At 35.0% G+C, this 26,741-nt stretch overlaps 2 protein-coding genes across 6 annotated transcripts; both read right to left on the minus strand.

Moving 5' to 3' along the window:
- Positions 1 to 195: 195 nt before the first annotated feature.
- LOC127249508 (ABC transporter C family member 2-like) lies at positions 196 to 13,700 on the minus strand. 5 transcript variants are annotated; one of them, XM_051272319.1, is made up of 28 exons: positions 13,531 to 13,696; positions 12,214 to 12,635; positions 11,314 to 11,492; positions 10,858 to 10,897; positions 10,258 to 10,414; positions 9,618 to 9,732; positions 9,359 to 9,439; positions 9,216 to 9,240; positions 8,650 to 8,706; positions 8,481 to 8,546; positions 7,824 to 7,898; positions 7,536 to 7,643; positions 7,236 to 7,370; positions 6,655 to 6,761; positions 6,473 to 6,566; positions 5,841 to 6,008; positions 5,435 to 5,575; positions 4,863 to 5,063; positions 4,608 to 4,706; positions 4,360 to 4,512; positions 3,854 to 4,239; positions 3,216 to 3,399; positions 2,704 to 3,027; positions 1,810 to 2,566; positions 1,460 to 1,581; positions 1,099 to 1,344; positions 587 to 1,007; positions 196 to 480 (listed from the first exon to the last, which is right to left on the minus strand). In XM_051272319.1, the coding sequence occupies exons 2-28, from the start codon at positions 12,544 to 12,546 to the stop codon at positions 386 to 388; spliced, it is 4,869 nt and encodes a 1,622-aa protein (XP_051128276.1). In that variant the 5' UTR covers positions 12,547 to 12,635; positions 13,531 to 13,696; the 3' UTR covers positions 196 to 385. The 5 variants fall into 5 exon arrangements, with proteins under 5 accessions (XP_051128276.1, XP_051128278.1, XP_051128277.1 ...); XM_051272321.1 differs by lacking the exon at positions 13,531 to 13,696 and adding an exon at positions 13,274 to 13,500; XM_051272320.1 differs by lacking the exon at positions 13,531 to 13,696 and adding an exon at positions 13,174 to 13,500.
- A 2,874-nt stretch (positions 13,701 to 16,574) lies between these two features.
- On the minus strand, positions 16,575 to 24,428 carry LOC127249471 (DNA damage-binding protein 1-like). Its single transcript, XM_051272256.1, has 19 exons — positions 24,213 to 24,428; positions 23,938 to 23,986; positions 23,794 to 23,853; positions 23,591 to 23,682; positions 23,212 to 23,263; positions 23,046 to 23,108; positions 22,891 to 22,940; positions 22,113 to 22,188; positions 21,497 to 21,706; positions 21,310 to 21,416; positions 21,092 to 21,200; positions 20,399 to 20,599; positions 20,107 to 20,322; positions 19,539 to 19,649; positions 19,059 to 19,334; positions 18,481 to 18,755; positions 18,016 to 18,358; positions 17,550 to 17,834; positions 16,575 to 17,465 (listed from the first exon to the last, which is right to left on the minus strand). The coding sequence occupies exons 1-19, from the start codon at positions 24,365 to 24,367 to the stop codon at positions 16,884 to 16,886; spliced, it is 3,312 nt and encodes a 1,103-aa protein (XP_051128213.1). The 5' UTR covers positions 24,368 to 24,428; the 3' UTR covers positions 16,575 to 16,883.
- Between the last annotated feature and the right edge of the window lie 2,313 nt (positions 24,429 to 26,741).

The following is a 26,741-nucleotide window of genomic DNA, read 5'->3' on the forward strand; positions in this document are numbered from 1 at the left end:
AAAATAGTAGCAATTTTGTAATAATAATTAAAATGTAAAAATAATTTTATAGTGATATGATTATTTATAGAAATAAGACTATTGTTTTGAAACGAATAAAAACGGTAAACAAGACTATTGTATTGAAACTGAGAGAATATATATATATTTTTTTTCAAAATCGTGTCATCAAACTACTTTTTAAACAAAAATATAGAATCAAAATCACCATAATAACTCAAAATCCAAAGTATTTTTCATAAACATAAAAAAACAGGCATCGGAGAGAGAGAGAGTTGAAGCCGCTTTCCGACATTCAACCAGTTATGGAGCAACATGGAATTATTACACTAAATTGGAAAGCAGTCTTACTTAGATAGAAAACGCAGCAGCAGCAGAAGCACTACTACATCTCAACCTGATCCCATTCGATCGTCCTGTCTTCAAAATTATCTGCCTCATGAAGCCTGTTACGAGAAAGTCTGCTCATTACAGCAAGACCTGCAACACAATTCATCAATCAACCAACATTACACACTAAATTGGAAAAAAACCGAACAAGCAAACCATCAGAAGATTACCAACTGTACCGCAGATACATACGTACCTTCGATCATTTTATAAAGAGCCGACCACCATCTATCCCTGGAAACCTGATGCCGTTCGAGGTTATCTTCGATTTCTTTGTTATGCTTCCCCTCCAACACTCCTTGCAGCGTAATCACAGCATCCCTTGTTTTCTTCAGGATATTGTCTTCATCTCTGAATTCTAATTGCACCAAATCATTCTGCGACGAAGTCAGACTAACTGCGAGTGCAAATTGCGCTGCCGCCGTCCACCGCGAGGACGCAAGCCATCTCCTTTGCCCATCCATCTGCTTATTCTGCTCAACCTTCCCATCATCGTCCCTCCTAAGCACCAAACTGCGCAGATATTCGGCGTTTGCAGCTCCGGTGCTCTGCACCATCCGGGAGAATGCGCTGTCTTCTTTTTCGAGTAGTGTTTCGGGAGTATCGAATTCTACGACCTGGTGAAGAGGTGCAGATGCCATTGGGATCAGAAACTATCCAATTATTACAAATAATAGTTGAAAGACTTTTGTGCAATCAGGGCATTACCTGTCCGGCGTCGAGCAAAAGAACTCTGTCACAATCAATGATGGTATTCAGACGGTGGGCAATGATTAACATCGTGCACGATTTAAATTCTTCGCGGATGGTCTTTTGGATAAGTGCATCCGTCCTGACGTCAACAGCTGCAGTTGCTTCGTCAAGGACAAGAATTTTCGATCTGCGAAGTAATGCTCGAGAAAGACTTAATAGTTGGCGCTGCCCAACACTGAAATTCTCCCCTGCTTCGGAGACCTTATTACAGCAAGAAAACGCCACAAAATTGCTAGTCAGTTTAATTCCGGTTTCCAAGTTGCAGAATTAAAACAAATTAATTTAACTCGAATGCACAGATAAAAATATTATATACCTCAGCATCAAGGCCTAAAGAATTTCTTTGGATGGCATCTTTTAAATGTGCTCTTTCCAAAGCCTCCCACAAGTCGGCATCACTGTGTTCATTGAATGGATCGAGATTGAACCTAACACTTCCTATCCAAGTATGATACAGGATCATCAGATTCAAAATAAAAGAAATACAATACACGATTTACGTTTGTAGTTAGCATAGCGTTGGTGGACTCCCATTTGTAGATAACTAAATAAATGATGCGTATCCAAATAGCTTAAACTATTAGATGAGACGATCATTTGCATCATCTAACACATAGTATATTATATACTCCCTCCCTTAGATGGTGTGTTTAAATTAGAGAGTACCTGAGAAAAGAACAGGAGCCTGTGGTATGATGCCAAGAACCTTTCGAAGGTCCATTAATCCAAACTTTGATATGTCATAGTTGTCGATTAATATCTTTCCCCTCTCCAGCTCAACAATTCGAAACAAAGCATTAAGCATGCTCGACTTTCCTGCACCAGTCCTTCCAACAATTCCAACCTTGTCGCTTGGAGAAATTGTGAAAGTAATTCCGTGCAAAACAGGAGGAAGCTCCGGACGGTATCTTAATACAACATCTTTAAAATGAATAGATCCTGCCGATGGCCACCCAGGAGGAGGACGATTGTCTTCAATGATGGCTGGACCTTCCGAGGGCAAATCTATATAGTTCCCAACCCGCTCAACAGCATTGAAACTATTTTCAGCCAGACTAGCAAGTCTCAGAACAGCAGTCAGTAAGCTAGTAATATTTAAGGCATAGCTGAGAAGCAAACCCATAGTCGAGGCAAATGCTTCTGGGTTATCGGTCCTTCCGTTCTGCAAGACAGCAAAAGTTGCAGTCAACCAAATCATTATACCACCGACTGCTTCCAAACGGATACCAAGCCAGCGGTTGCCACTCATGTTAACAAGTCCAAATCTAATATTGTTATCCATTGACTTCCCATTGATATTGGCCATTCGGTCATATGCTTTGTACGCACGAATGGTTGACAAACCATTCAGTGCTTCGCTAAACTGTGCATATACTGGAGATCTAGTGATCGAATCTAAGCGCTTCACTTCTCGGGCTGTACTCTGCAAGAAGGTTAGTTGGTTGTTTATGTTAAGCCAAGAACAAAATACAGATCGAAAATGAGACACAAAACAATACCTATACTGATTCTGAATTGGCTGAAATGAGAAAAGGAGAGAATAATAGGGACAATACATACCTGGTAATAAAGATAGGCAACATAAAACAAGACTAGAAGAGGCATAATAGCCCATAAAGACATTGTGCTCACTAGTCCAATGAGCACAAATGTTGAAATAAGCTGTGACACTTGACCCAGAAACATGTTTGCAAAAGGGGCAAGATTTCGATCAATGTCTCCTAAATCTTTGGCAAATCTATTGATGATTCGTCCAAGTGGATTGGTGTGGAAGAAGACCATTGGAGCTCGAAGCATAGAACCAAGCATGGCATCATGCAATCTTCTGGCAGCATAAAGGCTTGACACGATCAACCAAAATGAATTTGTGAATGTCACCAAAACCTAAGGTACAAACATTTAGTCAGCAACAAAAAAAAATGCATTAATATCGATATAACATTGAAAATCAATAAAATGAAAAAAAAAATAAACCCATAAAAAATCATTGTCATCATGCGTCTAGTTATACATTTTGCTGCTGAAACAGGATGCAGAAGAAAATAATAAGGTAGATCATGTATAAAACTCACTTGACTAATGGATAGGGCTGAATAAATTAAGTTGTAAAATATCGGTCCATGACGTGGTGATGTGCTGCTTTCACCTGTCCAATAACTTAGCCATGCGCTGCTTGCAACTCGCAGGGTTTCCGTCAAAATATAGCATACAAAGAGAATCAAAACAACCCAGGCACCTCCCAATGCATTTTTGTATCTGCAGAGTTTGGTCAACAATGGTTGTACTGTAAACAACATATTCTGAATTTAACCACAAATATTTTAGAATTCACAGTTGCCATAGGTAAATGACATTACTTTCAAATTTTATCACACATCAACAGAATTGCATGTCATGCATCTGATTTCCTTGTACATGCTCACTTTCAAATTCAAGTGATGCACACAAACAAGCAAACCATATAGGACATGAAAACAGATCGTTGAACACAAGGAGAATAAGTGCTATAAATTCAGATAATATTTGGCAATCTATATGGCATGATAATACATCATAACAATTCACATTAGGAGGAGCTTCGTAAGGATTAAAATATCTGAGTGTCAAGGAACACAGTAGCTGTGAGAAGCAAGAAAATTTGTTATCAGAGGGTGAGAAACAAAAAAGCATCAAATCAACAGCACATTAGATATAAGCTAAAGCTATATACCTCATCAATACATGCCAGCTCACAACACCAGTTTCTCGTTCTTCCTGCTTAATCAGAATGGATTTGCCTTCTTTCTTTTTCTTTGTTTGATTGGCATCACTAGAAACCTCACCATTCAGACCATTAGCAACAGCTTTGGTAGTTTTACTATCATTTTGATCAACATCTTCCTCTTCTTCAACATACTCTTCCATTTTCCCAGCATTTTCCATCAGTTTTTGGAATAGATGGCCATTGTTTGAAAGCTCTTCAAATGTTCCCTCCTCTTTCACTGTACCTTCGCTCACCAGGAGAATTCTATCTACTTGTGACAGAAAATGCAGCTGATTTGTGACGAGAACTCTCGTTTTTCCTCTTAATTCTCCTTTGATGCATTTTTCAAAAACCTAATGTAAAGATAAACCATATGAAAAACACATTCAAGTTATAATAGTTTATGCCACACATTCTTATGTAATTTTTTTTGTGATCATGATGGGTACAGTCTTTGTGTATAAAGAAACTACCTGGCGCCCCACGTGAGCATCTAGAGCGCTTAAGGGATCATCAAATATGTAAACGTCTGAATCAGAATACACAGCACGAGCCATGGAAACTCTTTGCTTTTGCCCTCCACTGATGTTGACCCCACGTTCTCCAATTTCAGTAAGATCTCCGCCCTAACAAAGATGGAAATGCATCATTTCAGTAGGGGGAAAATTATAAATTACAAGTGCTAGGGTTAACTAAAACTGATACTTCTCAGCAGCCTTACAGGCAATAGATCGAGGTCATGTCGAAGGCAGGTCACATCTATCGACTTCTCATATTTTGCAGATTCAAATGGCAAACCAAACAGGATGTTGTCACAGACCTAGGGAAAAGAAGCTTCAGCATGTAAGCAAACACGGCAATAAATGGCATTCTGGGTTAAAACCAGATATGAAGGATTACAAACAAATATTCAGACAAGGTCATAATTCCAATGGGGAAAAGAGCTAAAAAACTTAATTTTCTAATTGTAACTCACTGTTGCATTGAAAATCCAAGAAACTTGTGGTACATATGCAACCCTTCCTCTGATGACAGCAGTTGCCTCTGAAATTGCAGGAAGCTCCCCTAGCATGGCTGATATAAGTGATGTTTTTCCTTCCCCGGTACTGCCAACAACAGCGACCAAGCTACCAATTGGTATATCCAAGTTGATGTTTGACAAAGTTGGCCTTTCTGCCTGTTGTAGATAATAACTAGTAAATTTCATGCAGTTTGAGAAATTTTACATGTAAAATAACTCTTCAGTTCACAAGGTACAAAATAATAATAATAATAATAATAATAATAATAATAAGGATCACAGTACCATACCCAATCGTTGCAAGTAGGATGCAAAATAATTTATTAGAGATGAATAATTGATGAACCCAGGTATGTTAAAAATCAAACAGTAAATGAAGGTATCCCATATATTTGTAGAGAAGCACAATACATACTGTAGGGTAAAACCATATTTTCAAGAATGATGTTCAAATAATCATATGCATATAACATGCTGGAGCTCTATGAGCCAACAAAATTATGTGAGCATAAATATTGCAAAATTACTTTTGCCTCCCAAGAAAAGTGCCCATTCCTGATTGAGATGGCTGGTAATCCTGGTTCAATGGGTGGGTTTGGCAAGAGAATTCTCTCTTCAGCTAGGAGGAGTTCTTCGAGACGTTTCAATGAAACATTTGCATTAACGATCTGGAAAATCAAGACAAATTAACTGCAATCAAAGAGAAGCACTCCTAAAATTATAATAAGAGAAGTTGCAATCAATAGTTGACAGAGTTTGTACCAAATTAATGAAGATATAAGAATTCAACTTCACAAAACCACTCAATAAAGAAATATACGTGAAACCACAATACAAAAAGTCTTCTGTACTCTGGTCCAAGTGATAATGCAGAAATTGATAGGAATACTTCATCTATTCATATTCAGAGGAAAATTTTGTAAAAAAGGATACCTGTGTTATAACATTGGGAAGCATAAACAGTGGAAACCGTAAGACAGCGAACAACGAAAGAGATGTGAAAGCCCTTGCAGGTGTCAGATCACCTCCCAGTAAAGTGAAGACCCCAAATGAAATCACAATGACCACAACAGGAATGCTGTTGAGTATGAAAGTGTTCAACTGCAAATTCATATGGCTACTCAGATATATAATTAAGTGCTGATCATAAAGATAAAATAAAAAATAAATTAATTAAAACAACAACAACAACAGGATGCAAATATTCAAACATGCAAACAGGATATAATATAGATTCATGTAAAGGGAAAAAGAAAAAAAAATAAATTAAATTGATTGAATAAGTAAATGAAACAATTGACTAATAGACTTAGGTTGAGAACAAAATGAAGACACCAAGCATCAAGGAAATAAGTAAACAGAAAACTTGACTACTACTCATCAGAAATAAGCAGATGCAGACACATCACACAAGCAACAGTTCAAGATAAAATGGTCTTTATGATATCTACATCAAGCCATATTCTTTGAGCATCTACATAAAAGACATTCCCATGTGAAAAACAATTGAGAGCCTCAAAATGGCTAATAGTAAAAGGAAATAGCTTATTAAAGAAATATCGTACAGCTCCCAGAAGCTGAGCTCTTCGGTACCAAGACAGCTCGTCATTTCGGACATTTTGAACCTTTTTCTGGAAACTGTACTCCCATGCATAACATCTGAATCCATTTTGACAACAAAATGTGACTGTCGACATAAGCTTAATGCAACATAGACCACAAACACTATTAAACTTAGGAACCTTACTTGACAGTGTCCATAGCAGCCAAAATTTCATTCATGAGTCCAATTCTCCTGTCTGTGCGTTGCAATCCTTCCTTCGTCAGTTTTCGCATGTTGCTTATTATCCAAGTCTGTCAAAGTCCATTTTAAATTTTAAACAAGCATTTGAACTTGTTAGGACAGATTCAATAATAAGACAAAGGCTGGAAACCAAAAGGGAATGTTAGATATGACAACAAATCAGTGAAACAATGAACATTAGTTCCAGAACTACAAACATTTCTATTAGACCATTTGACCTAAATAGAAAGAATCAGCGAATAGTGATGAACTATTCCGGAAGAGTGATCAGATTCCAGAATCAACACAGATAGCAAATATGATGTTCAGTTATGATTTACAACATAAATTAGTGGATCTTGGTTCAATCAATTATTTGCCCATTGTTTGGCTTAGCAATGCTCAACAACATGAGCTACGTGATCCAAATGCATAGATGATAAGATATCAAATTCAAATGTTTCTCATGATAGAGGTGGTGAGCATGCACAAAAAATGCTAACCATAAACTTCATTTTGTCAATCTAAAATAAAGTTCTCCATACTTGTATGGGAAACAGAAGAACAAGCAGCACTGCACCAACAAGAGCAGCAACTCCCAGCTGCATGTAAAGAAGAATCAACGCAACAACGATGCGGAAAGGAGCTGACCACACAGTGTGCAAGGATTGGCATATTTGCTGCAGAAAAGATAAAAGATTACATATAAGAATGTACACTGGAATAAAGCATTACGACAAATTATATTTAGTGATTATATGGTTCCTAATGCATGTTATTATTCAGTAAATTTCTTAGTCAGAAATCATTAGAAAATAAATACATTTTTGAGAAATAAGAAATACCTGAAGAGCCTCAGCATCTGTTGTCATTAAGTTTGTAATTTTACCAGAGGTAAACCCTTTGCGGCTCTCATGAGTCAACCTTAAAGATTTCCGGAATACTGCAGCCACCTACAAAACAAGTTGATTGATGTTTAAGAACATGCATATTCATACATCTGAAAATGCATATTTCATCACAAATAAAAGAACAAGAAGAACATATTTGGGGTATTTGGAATAAAATCCAAATTCAACTAGTTTCAGTAATGGAATCAAGACAGTATAGAATGGTGAAGGAAACTAGCTTACCAGAGCTGATCTCAGACGATAGCCAACACGCATAACATTTTGAAAATACTGAGCTTCACAGAGCACGCCAAATACCTAAAGCCAACAGACAAAACAACATTGATTTGTTGGGCCGGCCAAATAACATGCCAAATTCCAAAGGGAAACAGAACAGACAAGCATTATATATTTATATAATCCATCAACTAAAGAGTTTGTTTGACAAGAATGAGAGAGGGGTAAATAAAAACCACTGACAAGTCACAATACAAGAAAATCATCTAAACTATAGCTGTTCATACGGCAAACAGAATCCCTGATTTACAATGTAAAAAATAGTACTAGTAACCAAACACATTCTGCATGTAAACCTCAGAAGAACCCAAAATGAAGTTGACAGCCTTTATCACAATGAACATCCAGCAATAAATAAATGACCTTAAAATATGCACACACCCTTAAAAGCAGCAACAGTTGAATAATCATAAAACATCTTCGGGGGAGGTTTGAAAGTAAAAATTTTAAGATATAACCATAAAATGATAAATAAAAAGAAAGACAAACAAACAAACAAAACAAATCAGCAAATAAATAACACACAACAAAAGACTGAAAGCATCAATAACAATGTATAGAATCATAACAAGTTGACAAGCAAAGAAAATATTCTATACATACCACTCCTAGGAAAATGGAGAATGCATAGATGTAGCCAATCCAAGCGGGATCCCCTTGTTGCATTGACTGAGAATGTCAACAACATATAAAAGTCAGTTAACGCTTGTGCATGAGCCTTCACATGCTTCAATTAAGAGGATACTATGCACCAATATAAACGAGAGCTGACCTGTAAAAGTTGGTTCAATATGAGGGGGCCAGTAAACTGTGAGACATCATTCCCTATCTGCAGGTTGAACAAAAATTGCAGGCATGTTACAATAAGCCTGAGAATAATATTAGTGCATATTACAATAAAACACAAAATACTATACAAATATTGCTTCATCTACATCAGGTACAAAGGTGGTTACCAATTTAAAAGGAACTGCAAATCAAATAACATAGTGCACACAATCTCGATGAATAAAGATTGGCTCACAAAATGCTAAGTAAGGAGTAGGAAGTGAGAATGTCATACACTTGAGCTATAGGGAATAAAGCTCAAGAGACCCTTCATACTTCACCAATAAACAATAAATGGCAGTGTTAACATCTAACTTTAAAAAATCAAATCGCAGTAGAAAGGGAGGGGGAGGTGCATAAAGTCTAACAAATCATGCAGTTTAAGAAGATTCTTCAAAAAAATTCTCCATGATGTGATTGTATCACAATACATGTAAGGTGCATATGTATTGAGGTATAAATGGAGATTGACAGCATCATGACAATGACAACAGAGAAATGTGTTTATACCTTCCAGAAGCCACCAAACCAAAATCTGAAAAAATAAAGTAATAGAAAGAGATTGTCAGGTCCTTTTTTAGCAATAGAAAAAACATAAAACTATCATAAACTTCACAACAGATCCAAATGATTTGGGGGGCTCAAAATATTACCTTCCCCCAAGGCTGCGATTTAAGGCTCTTAAGAGCCAAGGTTTTGGTCGCCGAATCTCCTTAGACCAAGCACTCTGGAACCTGAACAATCATCCAAAGAATTAATCAGTTTTTATCCGAACATTTGTTATCATGTAAAGGGCAAAGAAAGTTTGGGGATGACTATACAGTAATAGTTATGAATCCCAGTCCTACCACATCTCCCCAACCCTCACACAAAACAAACTAATATATCATTTTTGCAAATCTAGGCACCTACCAGTCATTAAGAGTCTCTGTTCTATCCCATGTATCAAGTTTCCAGACATCCTTTTCTGTGAGAGGTCTTCTGTAGCCCAGCTGCATGATTGGATTCATCCAACCAAATGTAATTTCTAAGGAAAAACCAATTGATGAATTATTAGCGCAAAGGAATTTGTTAATATATTCAAATTGAACAACTGACTGACTATGCCAATGGAAAACTAGAAACTGGAACATAAGAGTCTAGATAAGACCTTAGAGAGTCCAAGTTATCTAAGAACTACAATAAAAAGGAAACAAAATTGAGCTTTTTACAGGATACAAATCATCCAAGGAAAATACAGGATAAGTTTTGCCTCTTAAGGTAAGCCTCAAAAACTATCATAATGGCCATAATCATGGGTCTTTCAATTTACTGTCCTTAGGCTTCCTAAAAGATCCTAGAACCTAATTTCATAAGATAATACATACCATTTAAAAACAAAGAAGTAATGACGTTAGTAAAAACCTTAGAGATAACTAAAGAGCAATCACACACATATGCAAGTATAGATGAAATAACAACGACAAAAAAAATATCTAAATACACCATCAAATCATATATGAGTTATGACAATAGCCAAAAGTAGCTTAATGCAATGCTTGTGATTACATACTGGAGAATATGCTTGCAGTCCTCTCAGGACATACTTGCTCCTCTCCAGGAAGTTCCTCATAGGCGGTATCATCCACCGATTCAACTCGCAAGGGAGTGTAGCCAGGGTAAGGATCCAAGTTAGGGATGTATACAAACAAGAGAATCCCAAACAAAACCTGTATATCCACAAAAGAACAAAGTCTATCACCATGAAAAGGTTTGGGAGATAAATAATGGGAATTCAAGATGTTTCCAGTGATCATAGTTTCCTAATTCACAACCTAATAATCATGCTCTCAAGAGGATTCAGATTTTTTGAACCATTACGTATCATATGCCTGCAAGGTCGTGGCATTGAGGTGGGAACTAGTCGCTATCAGTTGTGATTTGCCTCATACTGCTGTGTCACTATCAACTTATGTCTACAACAGCACAATTTTATAACCTTCCAATCATGTGTTTAACCAAGGAAAATGTAGCTCTACGCAGATAAACTAATCCCAGCTTTATTGAAATGTGTGCATTGCTTTGACAACGAAGTTGAACGCATACTTAAAACAATATATAGATACACATACATACAATTGTGACAACTAGAACAGATTAGAAGTGAACAAACCTGGACAGCCACTTCACTGACATACAAGACAAAAACTGACCTGTAAAAACATGATAGTGATATGAATTATAGTGCGCAGAGAATCACAAGAGATGCAGTTGAAAACTGTGAAATAAAAAGTCATAAACAATAGATTGCTCTATTTCAACTGTCCAGAAAACAAGCTCGTCCTACTATTGTTAAAGAAGGATTCAAGATGCAAAAGAGCAGAGCAGGGGTTAACACTGTTTTAAGTTGATTGAAATTCAAAATACAAATTAAAAAGGGTCAAAGACAGAGAATTTTAGCTATCACTGTGCATGTAATCATAATAGAGAAAAATGAGAATGTGAAATATGGCCGTATAAGGCTTGCTTTCAAGGTAAACGTTGCATTTACAGTAGAATCAAATCAAAATACCTATGAGTACAAGATAATCGGAATCATGCAAGTCCAAATATAAATTCACAAACTAACCACTCATAATATTCCCGGACAGACAGGGCAAGGTTCAGCATAACAGCATCCCCTACCAGAGCATAAAGAATCCCACATCTAACTGCCCAGCGTGTTTCACGGATGTAAACCCTGGTTTCCAGTACAATCATTGCAAGCAAGGAACACCATGTCACAGCCTTGATGATGAGAGCAACCACCTAACAGATACACAAAATTAAAGAAAAATAAATACCAACCAAAATAATTACAGAGACAGCACTCGGACAACACATTTTTACAAAAATTCCCATTCGTGTACCAGATCATTTTATAATGATAGATTTCAAGCCACATCACACCACTCATAAATATATTCACATGCAAACTCAATGCATTCACCTAAGTGGTAAATTTAAGCCAATGCAAACTCAATGTAAATTATAAGTCAATCGCTGACGTGTTATGGATATCGATTATAATGATATCAAACTACCTCAGTGCACAAAAAAGCATTTTTCTAGCATAGCTCTATGTGGACCTTTATATCCTCATTCATCCTTATAGATGCACAAACATGAATTAACTGGCCAAATGCAACAATTTAAGTAGGAAAACATGACATCAAGAATTATACAGGTAGCAGATATTATATGCATGGCTAACCAATTTCGTTTAATTTTCAAGAAACTGGCATGAGACAACTAGACATTCCAAACCTCAATTTTCATAACCCGATGCCTATTTCACAAGATAGTTACTCATACCGGCACTATTTTAGCATTTTAATATCATAATGAGAGAGATATTTGCAACAAATTAGAAATCACTTAGAATATCATGAAACCCGTGAAACAGCCTCGGAATGAATACAAACCGATGAGCTTTTCAGTGCTAGAAGAAAATGCACCACAATCCTTTTAATATGATCAAGAATCGCACCTCGTATGGGGCAGGACCACTCTGACCATCCACATCAAATGCTGAAATTCCCATGACCAGTCGAACCAAAGGCTCTCCAGTGGAATACAGTGCCAATAACCCCAGAAAGTAATTGTAATAGTTTGATCTTAAGCAGAATCTCTGAACTGTATAATCTTTCTTTAACCTCCATAAGCGATTCAAGCAGAGTCCCAAAAGAACCAGATGTGAAATGCAGATCACCAGAGTGTCAGTAGCACATGGAGTATAAACACCGAACCCATTTTCCACCGCTGTTGACCAAACCCCATTCTTGACTGGCTTGCAATACCAATCCAATGGTTTGAAAGCCATTATCAACCACTCTTGTCGCTAAGATATTCTTATCTACTAACACATCTCTGATCACTGTAGTCAATCTTCAATGATACAACTTACTACTCCTGCAATTAGTTAACTCAAGTCACTGAGATTGAATGGTCCTAATAAAAAATAAATTTACAACACCAAAACAGGTCATGCAGTCATCCCTCTCTCACAAACACAGATATTATGAACACTGTATGCGGGTGAAAAAAACCCTTACTTTTCTAGCACTAGGGTGAGGAAGACTCAGTTACTAATATTTTTTTTTTTTTTTTTTCAACTACACGCTGGAGAGTCCTGGCGAAGCCTTTAATCTGTCTTCCCATGAGAAACAATCCAATATAGAGAGAAAAACCAACAAACAACAGCGTTCTTTTGCATGAATATTCTCATTATCTTAAAAACTCTAGGTAGATAATTTTTCTTGAAATGTTTTTAAGAGCGCTAAACCCACTTAATGCTTTTCACTACTCTCTTTCCAAGGCCGCTCCAAAAACAGCGAATCTTGGAACTGGTATCAGAGTAAATGAACATAGAAAATCAAAACTTAGATGCAAGAAAAATAAATAAATAAATAAGGCAGAAAATAGATATATGAATAAGTGCAAGGAATACCAATCCAAGATATCACGATAAGCAAGAAACAGCGAAGTAATCACAGGTAGACATCATAAACAAGATAACAAAACCAATTAAAGCGGAAGGAAACAAGAACCATAAATAAGTGGAGTTCCCTGAAGCAGAAATGGAGAGAGTAACACCAAAAGTGGGGTTTTTCTAATTTCTCACTCCACACGAAAAAAAGAAATATTAACAAATAAAAGGGACCGCCCAATAGCAAATGTTTGTTTTGGGGATAGGATAAAAAGGGGGATTTATTCTGTGATCAACGTGTGTCCGGGCGACGATGGCTCGTGAGTGTAGGGCTGCAGCGCGCATCAATCAATCAAGAATATCGAATTTATTGAATACCTTCTCGCCTTCGTTAATTTCTTGAAAATCTGTTAAGAAATTCCGTCAAAAAGGCTTCATCATCGCAAAATTCAATTATTCGGAAGAAAAGTGACAGGGACGACTTGGGGTTTGACAATCTCGTTCCTGCGAGCGACTGCGAAGTTGCCTTTTGCCTTTCCCAGGAGCGCGTGGAAGTCATTCGACAATGAGATCTTTTCGCTTTGTAAAAATACTCCCTCAGTCTACCCTTCTTTTTAAAAAATAAAAAATATAAAATAAACAATAATAATACCATTTTATTAGTAAATAAAAATAATTAAAAAGGAAATATTTTATTAAAGGAAACTCTTTTAATACAATTCAACATAATTTTATATAAAAAAATTATATATTATTCCAGAATATACTTTAGTATAAATTAATAGTGTGTTTGTTTGAAGGATTTAGCATTACTTTTGTTGTTTATACAATTTTTTTCTTTTCAAAAAATATCAATTAAATATCATTATAAATTAATTTTATATTTAAAATATCAAATCAATATTTATTTATATTTCATTATACAACTATTTCAATTTAAAAATTTTATTATTTAAATCTCAAATCCAAAATCTAAACTCCAAACAAACACATCCTACCAATTCATACTCTTGGTGAAAATAGCAGTATCATATAATAGTAGAATATGTTTATGAAAACAGACATAGTCTGTGTAAATAATTATTTCTATTACTTTTATGTAAGAAAATTGTAATAACTGTTTTTAAGATGAATATATTAATTTTTTATATAAAAATTTAATTATTTCTTCTTATAATGAAAGTGATAATTTGAAAATATATAAAAATCCGAATTTGTTTGTCAGCTTTTTATGATGAATGGGCCAACCTCGACTAGTGAGGTATCAAACATCAAAAATATATATATACATATATTATATTATTTCTTTATTTATTATGTCTGCGCCCGGAAATCGGGACCAGGCCAATTGTTTTTTATATTTTGAAACAATAGTAGGGTATATTATTTTTTTGGCCATCTTGACGTCATAGCTTACATTTATTGAAGTCTTGAATTCAATATATTTTAAAATAAGTAAAATACTAAATATATATAATACAATACGTTATTTAAAAAGTACGTTTCCATTCGTGCTTGTCATTTTTTATTTTTTTTATTTTTTGTCTATTATTATTATTCAATTTTCATCTTCTTCGACTCGATAAAAAATATTCTTTTTAGTTAAAATATTATATAAAAAATTAACAAATACTATTTATTTATTTTGTCATGTGAAAATTTGCAACGATTGTAAAAAATTCACCCTCGTACTAGCTTGGATTTATTGAAAATATAAATTAGTATTTTAGTGTAAAATATTTTTTTTATTATAATTACCCTTCGTATGGCTTGTATTTATTAAAAATATTAATTCATTGTTTTAATATAAAGTATTTTTTATATGAAATATGAAAAATGTCTTATTAATATAAAAAGTAATACTTTTGTATTAATATTGTTTTTTTAGGCTTTGTTTATTTTGGAGTTTGAATTTTATTTTTTTATTTGAATAATAAAAATATTTGAATTGGAATATAAGTCGTATATTGTGATATGAATGATATGATATTTTGGATATAAAATTAATTTTTATTATAATAAAAAAATAAATATTTGATTTGATATTTTATCAATTTTTTATATAAATAATAAAAAATTAAGAAATTTTGATCAAAGAAACCAAAAGTAGACCAATTTATTTTAATTGTTAAAAAAGATTTCAAATTCTTTTCTACTAACAAAAATGATCATTTTTGTATCTTTTAACTATAAAAAATAATTTTTTTTTATCCATTCTTATTAAAATTATATCTAATCACACGGACATAAGTTTTGATAACAAAACACACACACACATACATACATATATATATATATATATGAATAAACAAGCATTTATTTTTATTTCAAAATTTTATGTGCTGTTTATATCTATGCACGAGAATCTAAGCAATAATTAAAAGTAATTTTAAAAATACCATTACATCAAATCTATTTTTATTAAACTATTATATTTAAATCCGTTTTTTAATATATAAAACTATTTCATGTAATAGCTATTTATATTAAATACTCAATTTAAAAATCATTTATTTTGGAAAATTTTCCATTCTTACTATGTAGTTATTATATGTTCCTCGATAAAAAAATATATATATATATATAAACTAAATTACCACTTAAACAAAGACATTATTTTCAAGATAATGAGAAGAAGACTTGTGTTTGAAAATTGGTCAATGTAGAGAGAGAATAGAGTATGCGGGGCAAATTAGCTACCCAAATGAAAATAATATGGGTCCGTTTAGAATTATTCGAAAAATAATAACAATTGAATAAATATTAGTATATCTTAAAGTATATTAGTATTATGATAATTTACAATAAAAATATGGACCAATACAGTTAAACAGAGACACGTATGCGATAAAATATGTATAATGATTTAAAAAAAAATTATAATCATCGGTTCAAAAGAGAGTAGGAAAGCTAGATGGCATAAGAATCCAAAAGAACGGCTGTGGCTGTGGCTGTGGCTGTGGCTGGACATGCAAAGTTGTTGGTCATAAGAATCAGGTTCAGGTTCAGGTTCAGGTTCAGATTCAGATTCAGTAATAATTAGTTAATTATATAGGCAACCAATCAATAATAATCACAGCTCTTGATACCCACCACCCACTCACCAACCAAGCACTAGCAAATAAATGAATAATACAGAAATCTAAAGATAGAAGAGAAAAAATTGGTATTGGCATCAAGTTTTCGTATTTGAGTTCAGTTCATGTTCATATATGAGTTAAAAGAGTAATTTTTTATTTTTATTCATTCCACTCAATTGGGTCTAAGAGAAATTTTGTTTATTTATTTTAATTATATATAAAAATATTATTTTGATTTTTGAATTAGTCTAACAAAAATATTCATTTATAAACATAACAAGATAAATTTTATATTCAAATGGTTTAACTGAATTAAAAAACTTGTAATGAATTGAACTCACAAACTATTCATTTGTTTGACTACCCCAATCTACTCGTCTATCAGACACATAGACATGAATGTATGTATTGTAGATGTAGATTGTAGTAATATTGTTTGTTCAGTCAATCTATCTATATATCTCACAGGGCTTTACTTTGGTCCAACAACAATACAACTACTTCCACCTTGACCTACCCACCAAAACCAAATTCAACCCAGCAAGAAAAGGAACAAGTGAGTGCCAAAAATCAAAGTAACACACACAGCAGACATGTCATGTCATGTCATGTTATGAGCAAGTGAGTGAGTGAGGAAGACTATTTGTATTACTAGTGTAACCTGGTGAGTCGTCGTACCTTGATTATCAGTTCCTCCAAGGGCAATTCCATGGCACCAGAAATTTGTTCCATCAGAGTCCCATCAAGGTTCAGGAACGACTCGATCAGATCACCATCCAAGAAGTACCTGTCGGGCACTGAGGTTATTCTCTCGTTGCAGAAGGATCGCCACGCCTCGTGGGTCAACCCTCCCACGCCTCTGATCACTTTCCTTAGCTGTGTTTGGAGACGTTCAAAGAAGCCGTACTCGTCTCCAGGAAGAGATGCCACCAAGCCTATGACGCCACTCACTGTGCCGAACAGCACGCTTGCACCGCCGCCCAACTCTGACTCCGGAAGCCGCACCACCAGCGAACCCTCTCTCATTTGGTTCACGAACTCGCCCAGGTGGTATTTCCCTACCACCTCTAGCTGCCCACGCTCCTCCGTTTTACCACCACTGCTCCTGCGCAAACTGAACAGATTGTAATTAATGTCCGTGCCAAGGTAAACGTCCTCATCCAAAAAGTCAACAGCAGTCATCCACTTTCCATTGCCGTCTCGACCCAGCTCCTCGATAGCTCCTTTTTCACTCTGCAAGAAAAGAAATAATCAATACACAACTTGTGGAGTCGTTGAGAATATACATACATACATACATTCGTTTCAATCACTCACCTTGTAAATCAGGAGGGACATTGATCTCACCACATCACCAACAACAATTAAATCCCCTCTGCTTTTTAGATAGAGGGCAAGGACGTGGCCGTGATGTCCACATTCAGGTTGCAGCTCACCGAGACCATCAACTCCGAGCTCCCATTTATACAATTGGATCTTGTGGTTTATAGCAGCAAGCAGTTTCCCATTGAAGGCATTAAGAGAGTAGACAGTGCCTTTAGTTTCCTTCTCAGCGATTAGCTTGAGTCTCCCATCTCCGGCAGCAAAAATTAAGATACGACCCTGCACGAGCTACAAACATGAGACACCTTTTTGTAATACCACCAGCACTTTTCAGTTCTCACCATATATAACTTTATAGCCTGCCTGGATGGAGAAAGGATATTGAGAAAGAACACAATGGATACTCACAGCCACATGCATAGAAAAAACAAACACGAGAGGAGAGTCAGCAATCTACTACCTTGGTAGGCTCAGTCTCTTCGGGCACTACATATGCTGTACCAACGCAGTAGTACACGCAATCGTCACTAGAAAATGAGCAGCTAAGAATGGAGTAACCACACTCAAACTCATCCAGGGCAAAGGTTGATTTGCACATAAAAGTTTGATCATCTAACAGGCGGATAGAGTGGATTTCACGGTCTTCCTCGTTATACCTCCAACAACAAATGGCAAAGGTACGAGTCTGCTCCTGATGGCATATGCGCCGGGCAGTTTCCCCCAGTGGGATAGATCGTACACGAATCGTTTGCATATCATCAATGGTACCAATCGTAAGCTCGTCCTCTGTACTATATACAATGCTGTTGACAAAGCAAACTTTTTTTTTTTTCTTAGCAGAATTTGACGATTAAACATAGGATTTCAAATAGCAGAAATGATATTAGCACCGTCAAAAAGTTGTAGAATTGCAATGGTAAATTACCTGTTAGGGAAAGCAGCAGAATGGAAAGGGCACATATGACGGACTCCCTTTAAATGGACATTGCTGTAAATCATTTTATTCTTGCGGGTGTAAATGATTGCTGGTCTATCTGAAGCAGTAAAGACATGTGTGGCATTCTCTAATGAAAAAATACCAAGTGTACTTGGCTGTATTCCCAATGGAACTTTCTTTCTGTTTGTCAGCTTTCCGTTACGTGTATTCAATTCAAAATTGAGGAGATGCCCATCTCCAAGGGCACATAGCAAGTAGGATATCTGAAATATTGTTTGAAACAAAAACAGAACCAACATTATAAAAACAACCTAGAATTGTTAATGGATCCAAATTCATTACTCTATTATCTCTAGATTTTCAATAAAGGTATAAATATTTACATACAAACTATTATATATAATAACTATTTTACTTTAAAAATTTATAGATATTAGAACACAAAAAGAACTGGGTATATAGTGTAGTATTGACTTTTCTACATTTTCAACTAGATTTTCTAATCCAAAAACAAAAAAAGTTGAAAAAATAGAGATAACCAATGCACCATAATATGTGAAACTTACTCCTTCAAAAGTACATAAAAGTACAGAACGAGGAATTATATCCCCTCCCAAAAGCTCCTTCCGAGCAAGAGTTAAGTCAGGAAGTGAAAATATCCGAACGCTATTATCAGTCCACAATCCTACGGCTGCTAGTTGACTATTATTTGGATCATCACCAATTGGATTGATGTCCAGGCATGCGATATCATAGTCTAACTGGGCACGTTTGGCTTCTGTTAAAATACTATCACCAATTTCCAGATACACCAAATAACCACCGCCAGTAGCCAACAAAACCTGTCATGGGCATCCTACACTCAGAAGAAAGAAGGAAACTACATAGGAAGCAGGACATATACCTGCTAACTACTATCAAATTGCTGTACTAATCCTAATATCATAATAATATCAACAAATCCATGACAAAACCATTATAATTACTTTGTTTGAACTTTCATTAGTGGCTCCTTTCCTATTTGATCAGAAATGTTGGAAATATACCTGAGTCCTATTGGCTGTGGCAACATTAACCGAATACCCTGCAGGAGGTGACCACTCAGTACGGAGCTGTTTGGTGATAGAACTCACAAGTCTAACTCCATTTGATGTAACCTGCATGTTTCACGCTCAAGTGAAAATTTGGCTACAGAAAACACCGTCAATAGTGAACAGACTAATACAAGCTAACACATGGAAAAAGGAGACCAATACTATCGGCCAACTAATCAAAATATTACCATATCAGCAAAAGGAACAAACAAGTTGAAATTATTTATCTATGCATTAATGCATCCAAAACAATATAAAAATACAAACTGTAGTTATAAGATTTAGTATATTAGAAAAAAAATAAATTCATGAAATTCCATGCTCTTGAATATATATGGTTCGTATGTATCGATTAATGTTAGTTATCAGTTAATTCCTTCTACTTCGACCTATAAGATGGTATTCTCACATAAAAGAATGCATGCAAATGATGCTGATCACACACATAACATCTCATAAAAGTCAAGCTATCAACTTGTTAGAAGGCTCATGAAAGGATGGCCGCCTTGAACCAGCATACCTGCACAAGTTGATCATAGACAGCATCATGGCAATATAAGGTCTGTACGTCTGACTTAAAACCTTCTATCTCACTTTCCTCCAATTCATCATCGATGTTCATTGCCAAAACACGTGTTTCATTAATGAAGCTAACAACCAAGAAAGTGTCATATGGATCATCAGTAGCTGATCGTAATGACCAAATCCCTTTGATACCTTGAAGTTCAATGGATGCCTATGGATGAATTATTTCAGAAGCTTAGAAAACTGAGAATAAAAATTTGGGATACATGAAACTTTCAATATTAGACCTGTTCATTTATTCCAATTCCACTGCGTACAATGCATAGAGATCCATCTTTATAGCCTCCAGAGCATGTTATAACCTGACCTAGGCCTTGCTTCTCCAAGTCAACCACACAAAAATCAACAATAGGTGCCAAATTGACATAACTTTCCAGTAGTTTAATGCAAGAACATGTTGCCTCTGGTTGACTACCAAGTTTTATGAGCTGGAATTATACATGAAAAATAACCAAGGAATTAGTGAATAAGAGAGATGCATAAAATATACAATATTACAGCTACTAGATTATTCAAGTAAAAAATAAAAAAAAAAAATCTATGAAGTTTGTTTAGACAAAATTACTCATATAAACTAGATGAACTCCAATGAATAGTAGAAGCCAACACAACTCTAATTTTCTACTCTCCTTGGTGAGTTGACAAGATAACGGAAATGAAGTGGCACAAATGAAATTCAAAACTCAATGATCTGTCAAAAGATTGAAAAATTTATGTATCTTTAGAATTTAGAAAACATTGAAAAAACTCTAGAACATTAGCTTCTTAAGTACTCCCTCCATCCTTGATGCTTATCCCACTAAGAAATAATGATATTTAAATGTAAAACTGGTATGTAAAAAGTAAAATGGAGTATTATAGGAATATTTATTAAATGATTGATAAAAGGTGATATGATAAATAATGACAATTTTACAAACCTGTGAATCTCCAAGATTTGAGCCAACAAAAACAGTATCATTGCCAAGATATGAGATTGATGATGCAATAGAAGTTTTCCCCAAGACCACAATTTCGATTCCAGTTACTCTAAGAGAAAGGAAAATCATTCAGACTTTTTACAGGGTAATGTATACTGTGGTAGTGTGAAAGACAAAATGGAACTTACTGCCCAAGTAGAATGAAGATACAAACTTACTTCTCGTCTTCATGGATGATATCAAGTACACGCAAAAGTCCATTCTGATCGCCTAGTAAATAACGTGAACCACCCTCATCAAATCTTCCATAAGCTCTTGTTACGTACTGCAGAGATTCAATGTATATAAGGATCAGGGTAGAGATCAAAATGAACAAACATGGTATTATGCTAGTATGATACCTACAGTTTTTACTGCTTTTTCTTTGACAGTAGAGGCACTGCGATACATAACTGTTTCTTCACCAATAATTAGGACACCACAAAATGGAGGTGGCACTGGGATTAACAAAGCTGCCCCATTATCAAGATTTGTCTGATACCATGGACCCTCAACGAGTGCTGCATCAGTTATAATAACCTCATATGTTTTGACGTGACGAGCATCCCTGCTATCCTGCAAACCACAACAATTTATGTGAAAATATGGAACTAACAAAGGGTACAAATGATCAAAGTACAAAAAGGTTTGCTACATATAAACCTAAGTGACAATTATCATCAAAGACATTAATATTAAGAAAATGTCACTTGGTCCAAGAGCACGGAATGCGTTTTGCTCTTGGGTATACAACATACTAGACCCTGTTAAACACCCACAAATGAAGCATATCATACAGCCAGTCAATCTTGGGATTTAGTTATTCAGACATGAAACGCCAATGGCATGATTTCGGTGTAAAATAGATCAATAACCAGCGTTGGTTCCATTGATAACAGAAAACTTTAAATCCTCAAGGAACAGCAAGAAGCTAGTTGACATACTTAACATTCCTACTATGAGTGAGAAAGTAAGTTAAAACCTGGTAAAGTACGATAATGGTTGGCCTTTGACATCCATACAGAAACTTGATGTCCAATACTAGCTGCTCTCGCAGCCTGACGAAGCAAAGAACAGAAATAGGTAGGGGGCGGGGGGATGGAAGCATTCAGAATCTAGCCCGTTAGAATGAGAAGATAATTAACATATGATGATATTTTTAAAGAAAACACTTGCTCCGTAAACTGTTTAGAGGCATAATTACAGATAATACTTGCTCCATAAACTCTATGCCAGGTAGAAAACTAGATGTAGCGGCAAACTGACTTTTTAACACATGAAATTTATAGAGTGTGACATACAAGTTTGAGAATTATATTCTGATTAATTTGTAATAGGGGTTTGTAAGTTACTGCTCATAGAACAGAAAAGAAGTCCCCAACATGGTAACGTATACAGACATTGAAAACCATAAGAAGAAGCAACAAGCCACAATATCCAGCTTCCACAGCAAACAGTGAAACCCAAACTTAGTGAGCAAGAACACCACATAATCTACCAATATATTGCATTCAGGGGATAAATGAAGGGATCACGAAAACTAAAGTGTTGTCAAAGGCGTCGCCATGGTGTCCCGGTGCTTTCTGGGAAGCACCGTAGTGAACCAGGTTCGACTACTGTCAGGCTGACTCGTCACCTCGCCTCATTAAACAAGTTGATGTGACATCGCCTTGATGGTGCTATGGCGACAAGGAATAATACAGCACTACTTTACTTTCAGTATGACATAGTAGCTGAGTTTTCAAATGGAAAGCACTCACCTAAGATTAAATTGTGCTTCAAGTTGACCTCTATTGTTGAATGGAAGAACCTTAAAATACAGAAATGTTAGATTTACTGCAGAAAGTGATGGAGGAACTCATTCATAACACTCCAAGATAAATTCCTGATATTAAAAGAGCAGAAACACCGATACCTTGAACAACCCATCATGTAGATGAAGTCCAATCAATCTACAATCAGGATCAATTATGCCAATCTACAAAGAACAATACAAACAGCCAGGAGATTATTATATCTCTTAATTGGATATCTTGAGACCAAAAACTCACCAACAAAATGTAAAGGGTATTACAAATGACCTGTCCGTTGTCTGTAGGGCGGCCTACTTTATCTGAAACATCTCCTATCTCTCTGTTTGTAAGCAATAAAAAGAAAGAAAGAAAGAAATGCATACCTTTTAGTATCAACCAAAAACATGCACAACATACAAAATATAGAAAACTCATGGAAAATGCCAAAATGGAATTTGCCTTGACAAATTATTCCAGGTCAAATTCGTTTTCATGGACACAAACAACTTTTTGACTATTTGCAAGCAGAAAACATCCACAGAATGAAGTGGCATAAAACAGCAGAAATCAGGTTAAAAAGACATGATGAATTTGGATAACCCTGAACCTCTCAAGGCTAATCCTTAGTTTATTAATGAAGCACATCATTAGCAGCAGGATCTCACACCTTGTCATGAGTTCACCAGTACCAGCATCCCACTCCAAAATACAGAACTTATATTTTTCCATTGCGATGAAAAGAAGATCTTGGACGCCCCCCTGTTCGTGAGTTAAACGTTACTGCCTTGTCTGTACATATGTGAAATACATGGGAACGAAATAATAGACAGCACCAATAAACCGTGGTTTATATTCAATTGGGATACAGACATGAAAGCGAAAAAGCTCAAGCATGGCAATTCTGCCATAGATAGGCACATCCAACAGAGACTGCGAAAATCCAAATAATGTATTAGAACAGCTCAACTAAACAATTCTCATCATAAACTCCTAACGTGACTCTGACACTTGTACCTGTAAACCTTGAGGCGTGACTAAATGTATCTCTAGGCGAGTGCATTTCCTGTATACGGATTGCAATCAATGAAAAAGGATTCTACATTCTCAGTACAGGAAAATCATATAATAATGACTGCCACACAGATACCGCCACAGAATTGCAGCGATCTTTTTACCAATAATACTGAAAAGGACATGAAAGGAACAAAAAAAAAAAAACTCATTTCCTTCAGACTCGACTGCAAACCGTCTCCGTGAGTAAGAGAAACAGAATAATAGCTCGTACTTACGCAACGATGAGATTAAGGTCCTGAGGACCGGTGAAATTGCCGACGCAGGAATGAGTAACGCTGGTAGGCTTGCAAGCCGTCACCACATAATTCCACACACTCATCTTCGTCTCGCTTTTGGTTAGAACTCTGAATTCATCTTGGAGCATTTGCATCTACACTGTGATCGCAGAGGAAGGAGCAAAGAGAGTGAGCAGAAGAAACAAAATGCCTGAAACCGCAAGTAACCGCCAGTTAGTTTGTGTTTGTTATGCAGTCGATGATTTAAAACGGCGTCATTTCGGAAATCAGAAAACGTAGAGCGCGTGTAGCTGGCGGGAAGCCGTCCACGGGCCACAGTACTGTATTGGGCCCAATTGAAGCCCAATTTACAGGCCAACTGGATCCATTTGTAAACCTCTGAACAATATTACATTTTTTTTTATATAGTTTTTATTCACAAATTATAATAAATTGTAAATATAAAGAATAGAACAAATAATCAAATTAGTTGAAGACGACCTATAAATCGAACTTAATCGATACAATTTGAAAGAAAAGAAAAGGAAAAAGAATGCCACAAAGTTGTCTTCGAGTAGGAGAGAGTCGATTTTTGCAGAAAGCATTTTATAATAACAATAATATAGTGGTTTCGAGATAATAATGAAAAAATATTATTGTAGAGGAATAGCAATTACGAATTTTTGTCAATATATTGCAAGTGATGACAATTTTGGAAGTTTGAATATTTTTTTGCATACATGTGTAAGAAAATAATTCTTAAATCAAATATTAGCAGAAGTCGATAACGAAATGGGAGGATGTTGTCAAACTTTGGAACTCTGTAAAGATATTGCCGGATCCTGGAACCTAAGAAGACGTTGCCAAACCCTGGCTCTCATCAAACAGCGATGGTGTATTCTAATTTTCAAGTAGGTTTAGTAACCCGTAGGTAAGAGTATTTATAATTAAAAGAAAAATCGTCCATCACAAATTTTCTACTTTGAATGTGATAGACTTAATGGAAAAAAAGTATACACAATTTAAGGTTATATAAGATAATTAAAAAATAATCAAAATTTAAATATGATTAGTTAATTAATTAAACTAACAACATGCAATTGTGAGAATAAATATTGATAGGTGATTTAAAAACAGCATTGCATTCGCAATGAAAATAGGGTTTTATAATTTTAAAAACCAAACAAACCCTTATATTTTTCAAATTAATTTTTATATTTGATCGAATAAGATTCATTTTCAATAAAATGATGAAGAAATATATAGCAGTGAAAAGAAAAATAAAGCAGGTATATTCAAATTTCTTGGAAAAGAAGTGATGCTTCATGATCACAATGGAGACATATAATGAAGTTGTTAGATATTGGTAAGAGTTTGGCATATCTCCAAAACAAATAATAATCACACATAAATACAAACATATATATATAGGAAGGGCAAGAAGAAGATGAATAAAATGAAACATTTGCAGAAAGTGTTGTCCCAAAACCTGAGAATAAAATGGGCAAGTTATTTATTAGTGATGGCCAACAAAGAGACAAGGAATCAATGCCAAATAGTTTGGAAACAAAATTAATTTAATTTTCTTTGTTATTACCAAGAAACTGAATCAATACAATAACCCTAATTGATTCTCCTCTTTTCCCCAATTTGGGGCTATTCCATATTTGGTGATTGTACTAAATAGGTATTAATTTACGTTTCACAGTCAATAGCTGGCTAGCTGTGACTGTTAGAATGTGATCAATATTTTTATTTAAATAATTATTTATATATATGAGAAGCAGTTAAGTTATTAAGTCCAATATGTGACTAACAGCATCAGCATCAGCATCAGCAGCTAGCATATGTTGTCCCTTTGTTACCCTGTCAAGACACCCAGAATATTGCTGCCATGTTTCTCACTTGTCACCATTTTTAAATTATTACTACTTATTAATTAATAAATACTTACTCTTTTTTCATCACATCAATTAATTAATATCTTGAATCAGTTCCATGTCTTCGACTTGAATTATCACTCAATACTTTTGTTTCTTCCAATAAAAATGACAGCATATGTGGTTGTTCATTATCCAACAATTAATTATTATACATTAATTTATTTATGAGATATATTTCCCTAGACTATTGACTGACTATTTCTTTTTTCTAAATGCATTTGTATATTAATTGCAATCCTAATCAAAGCACTTAAAATAAACAATTAAACCATATGTTTTTTTTTTATTTGTGTATAACAATTGTTATATGTATATAAATGGAAGGTTAGCTGATAAAACCTTAATCACAATGTTTTAGTCTTGTTCATTAGAAGTAATTTTATTTTATTTTTTTTAAAAAATAATTATTTATTTTATAAGATATCATATCAAATATTTGTTGATTAGGACTAAGTGAAAATGTTGTTGGGGTTTGTTGTGACATAAATAATATCACATGGTCAAGGCTTCGTATCATCCTAGACTAATGAAGATTCCATAATACATACATATCATATCATATATGCATCATCGTTTTTGCAACGTA

This window comes from Andrographis paniculata, unplaced genomic scaffold (genome assembly GCF_009805555.1).
Source record: "Andrographis paniculata isolate CXL003 unplaced genomic scaffold, ASM980555v1 Contig36END, whole genome shotgun sequence".
NCBI classification, from domain to species: domain Eukaryota; kingdom Viridiplantae; phylum Streptophyta; class Magnoliopsida; order Lamiales; family Acanthaceae; genus Andrographis; species Andrographis paniculata.

What these genes read in the sequence shown, in the direction of transcription:
- LOC127249508 (XM_051272319.1), bottom strand. Translation starts at nt 12,546, where the DNA reads ATGGCTTTCAAACCATTGGATTGGTATTGCAAGCCAGTCAAGAATGGG. An exon ending in TCAGTGAAGTGGCTGTCCAG is followed by an intron (nt 10,415 to 10,857) that starts GTTTGTTCACTT and finishes GTGGATATACAG; the next exon opens with GTTTTGTTTGGGATTCTCTT. An exon ending in TTTTGCTCGACGCCGGACAG is followed by an intron (nt 1,008 to 1,098) that starts GTAATGCCCTGA and finishes CCTCTTCACCAG; the next exon opens with GTCGTAGAATTCGATACTCC.
- LOC127249471 (XM_051272256.1), bottom strand. Translation starts at nt 24,367, where the DNA reads ATGCAAATGCTCCAAGATGAATTCAGAGTTCTAACCAAAAGCGAGACG. An exon ending in TCACGCCTCAAGGTTTACAG is followed by an intron (nt 23,854 to 23,937) that starts GTACAAGTGTCA and finishes GGATTTTCGCAG; the next exon opens with TCTCTGTTGGATGTGCCTAT. An exon ending in TCTATGATCAACTTGTGCAG is followed by an intron (nt 19,650 to 20,106) that starts GTATGCTGGTTC and finishes TGAAACATGCAG; the next exon opens with GTTACATCAAATGGAGTTAG.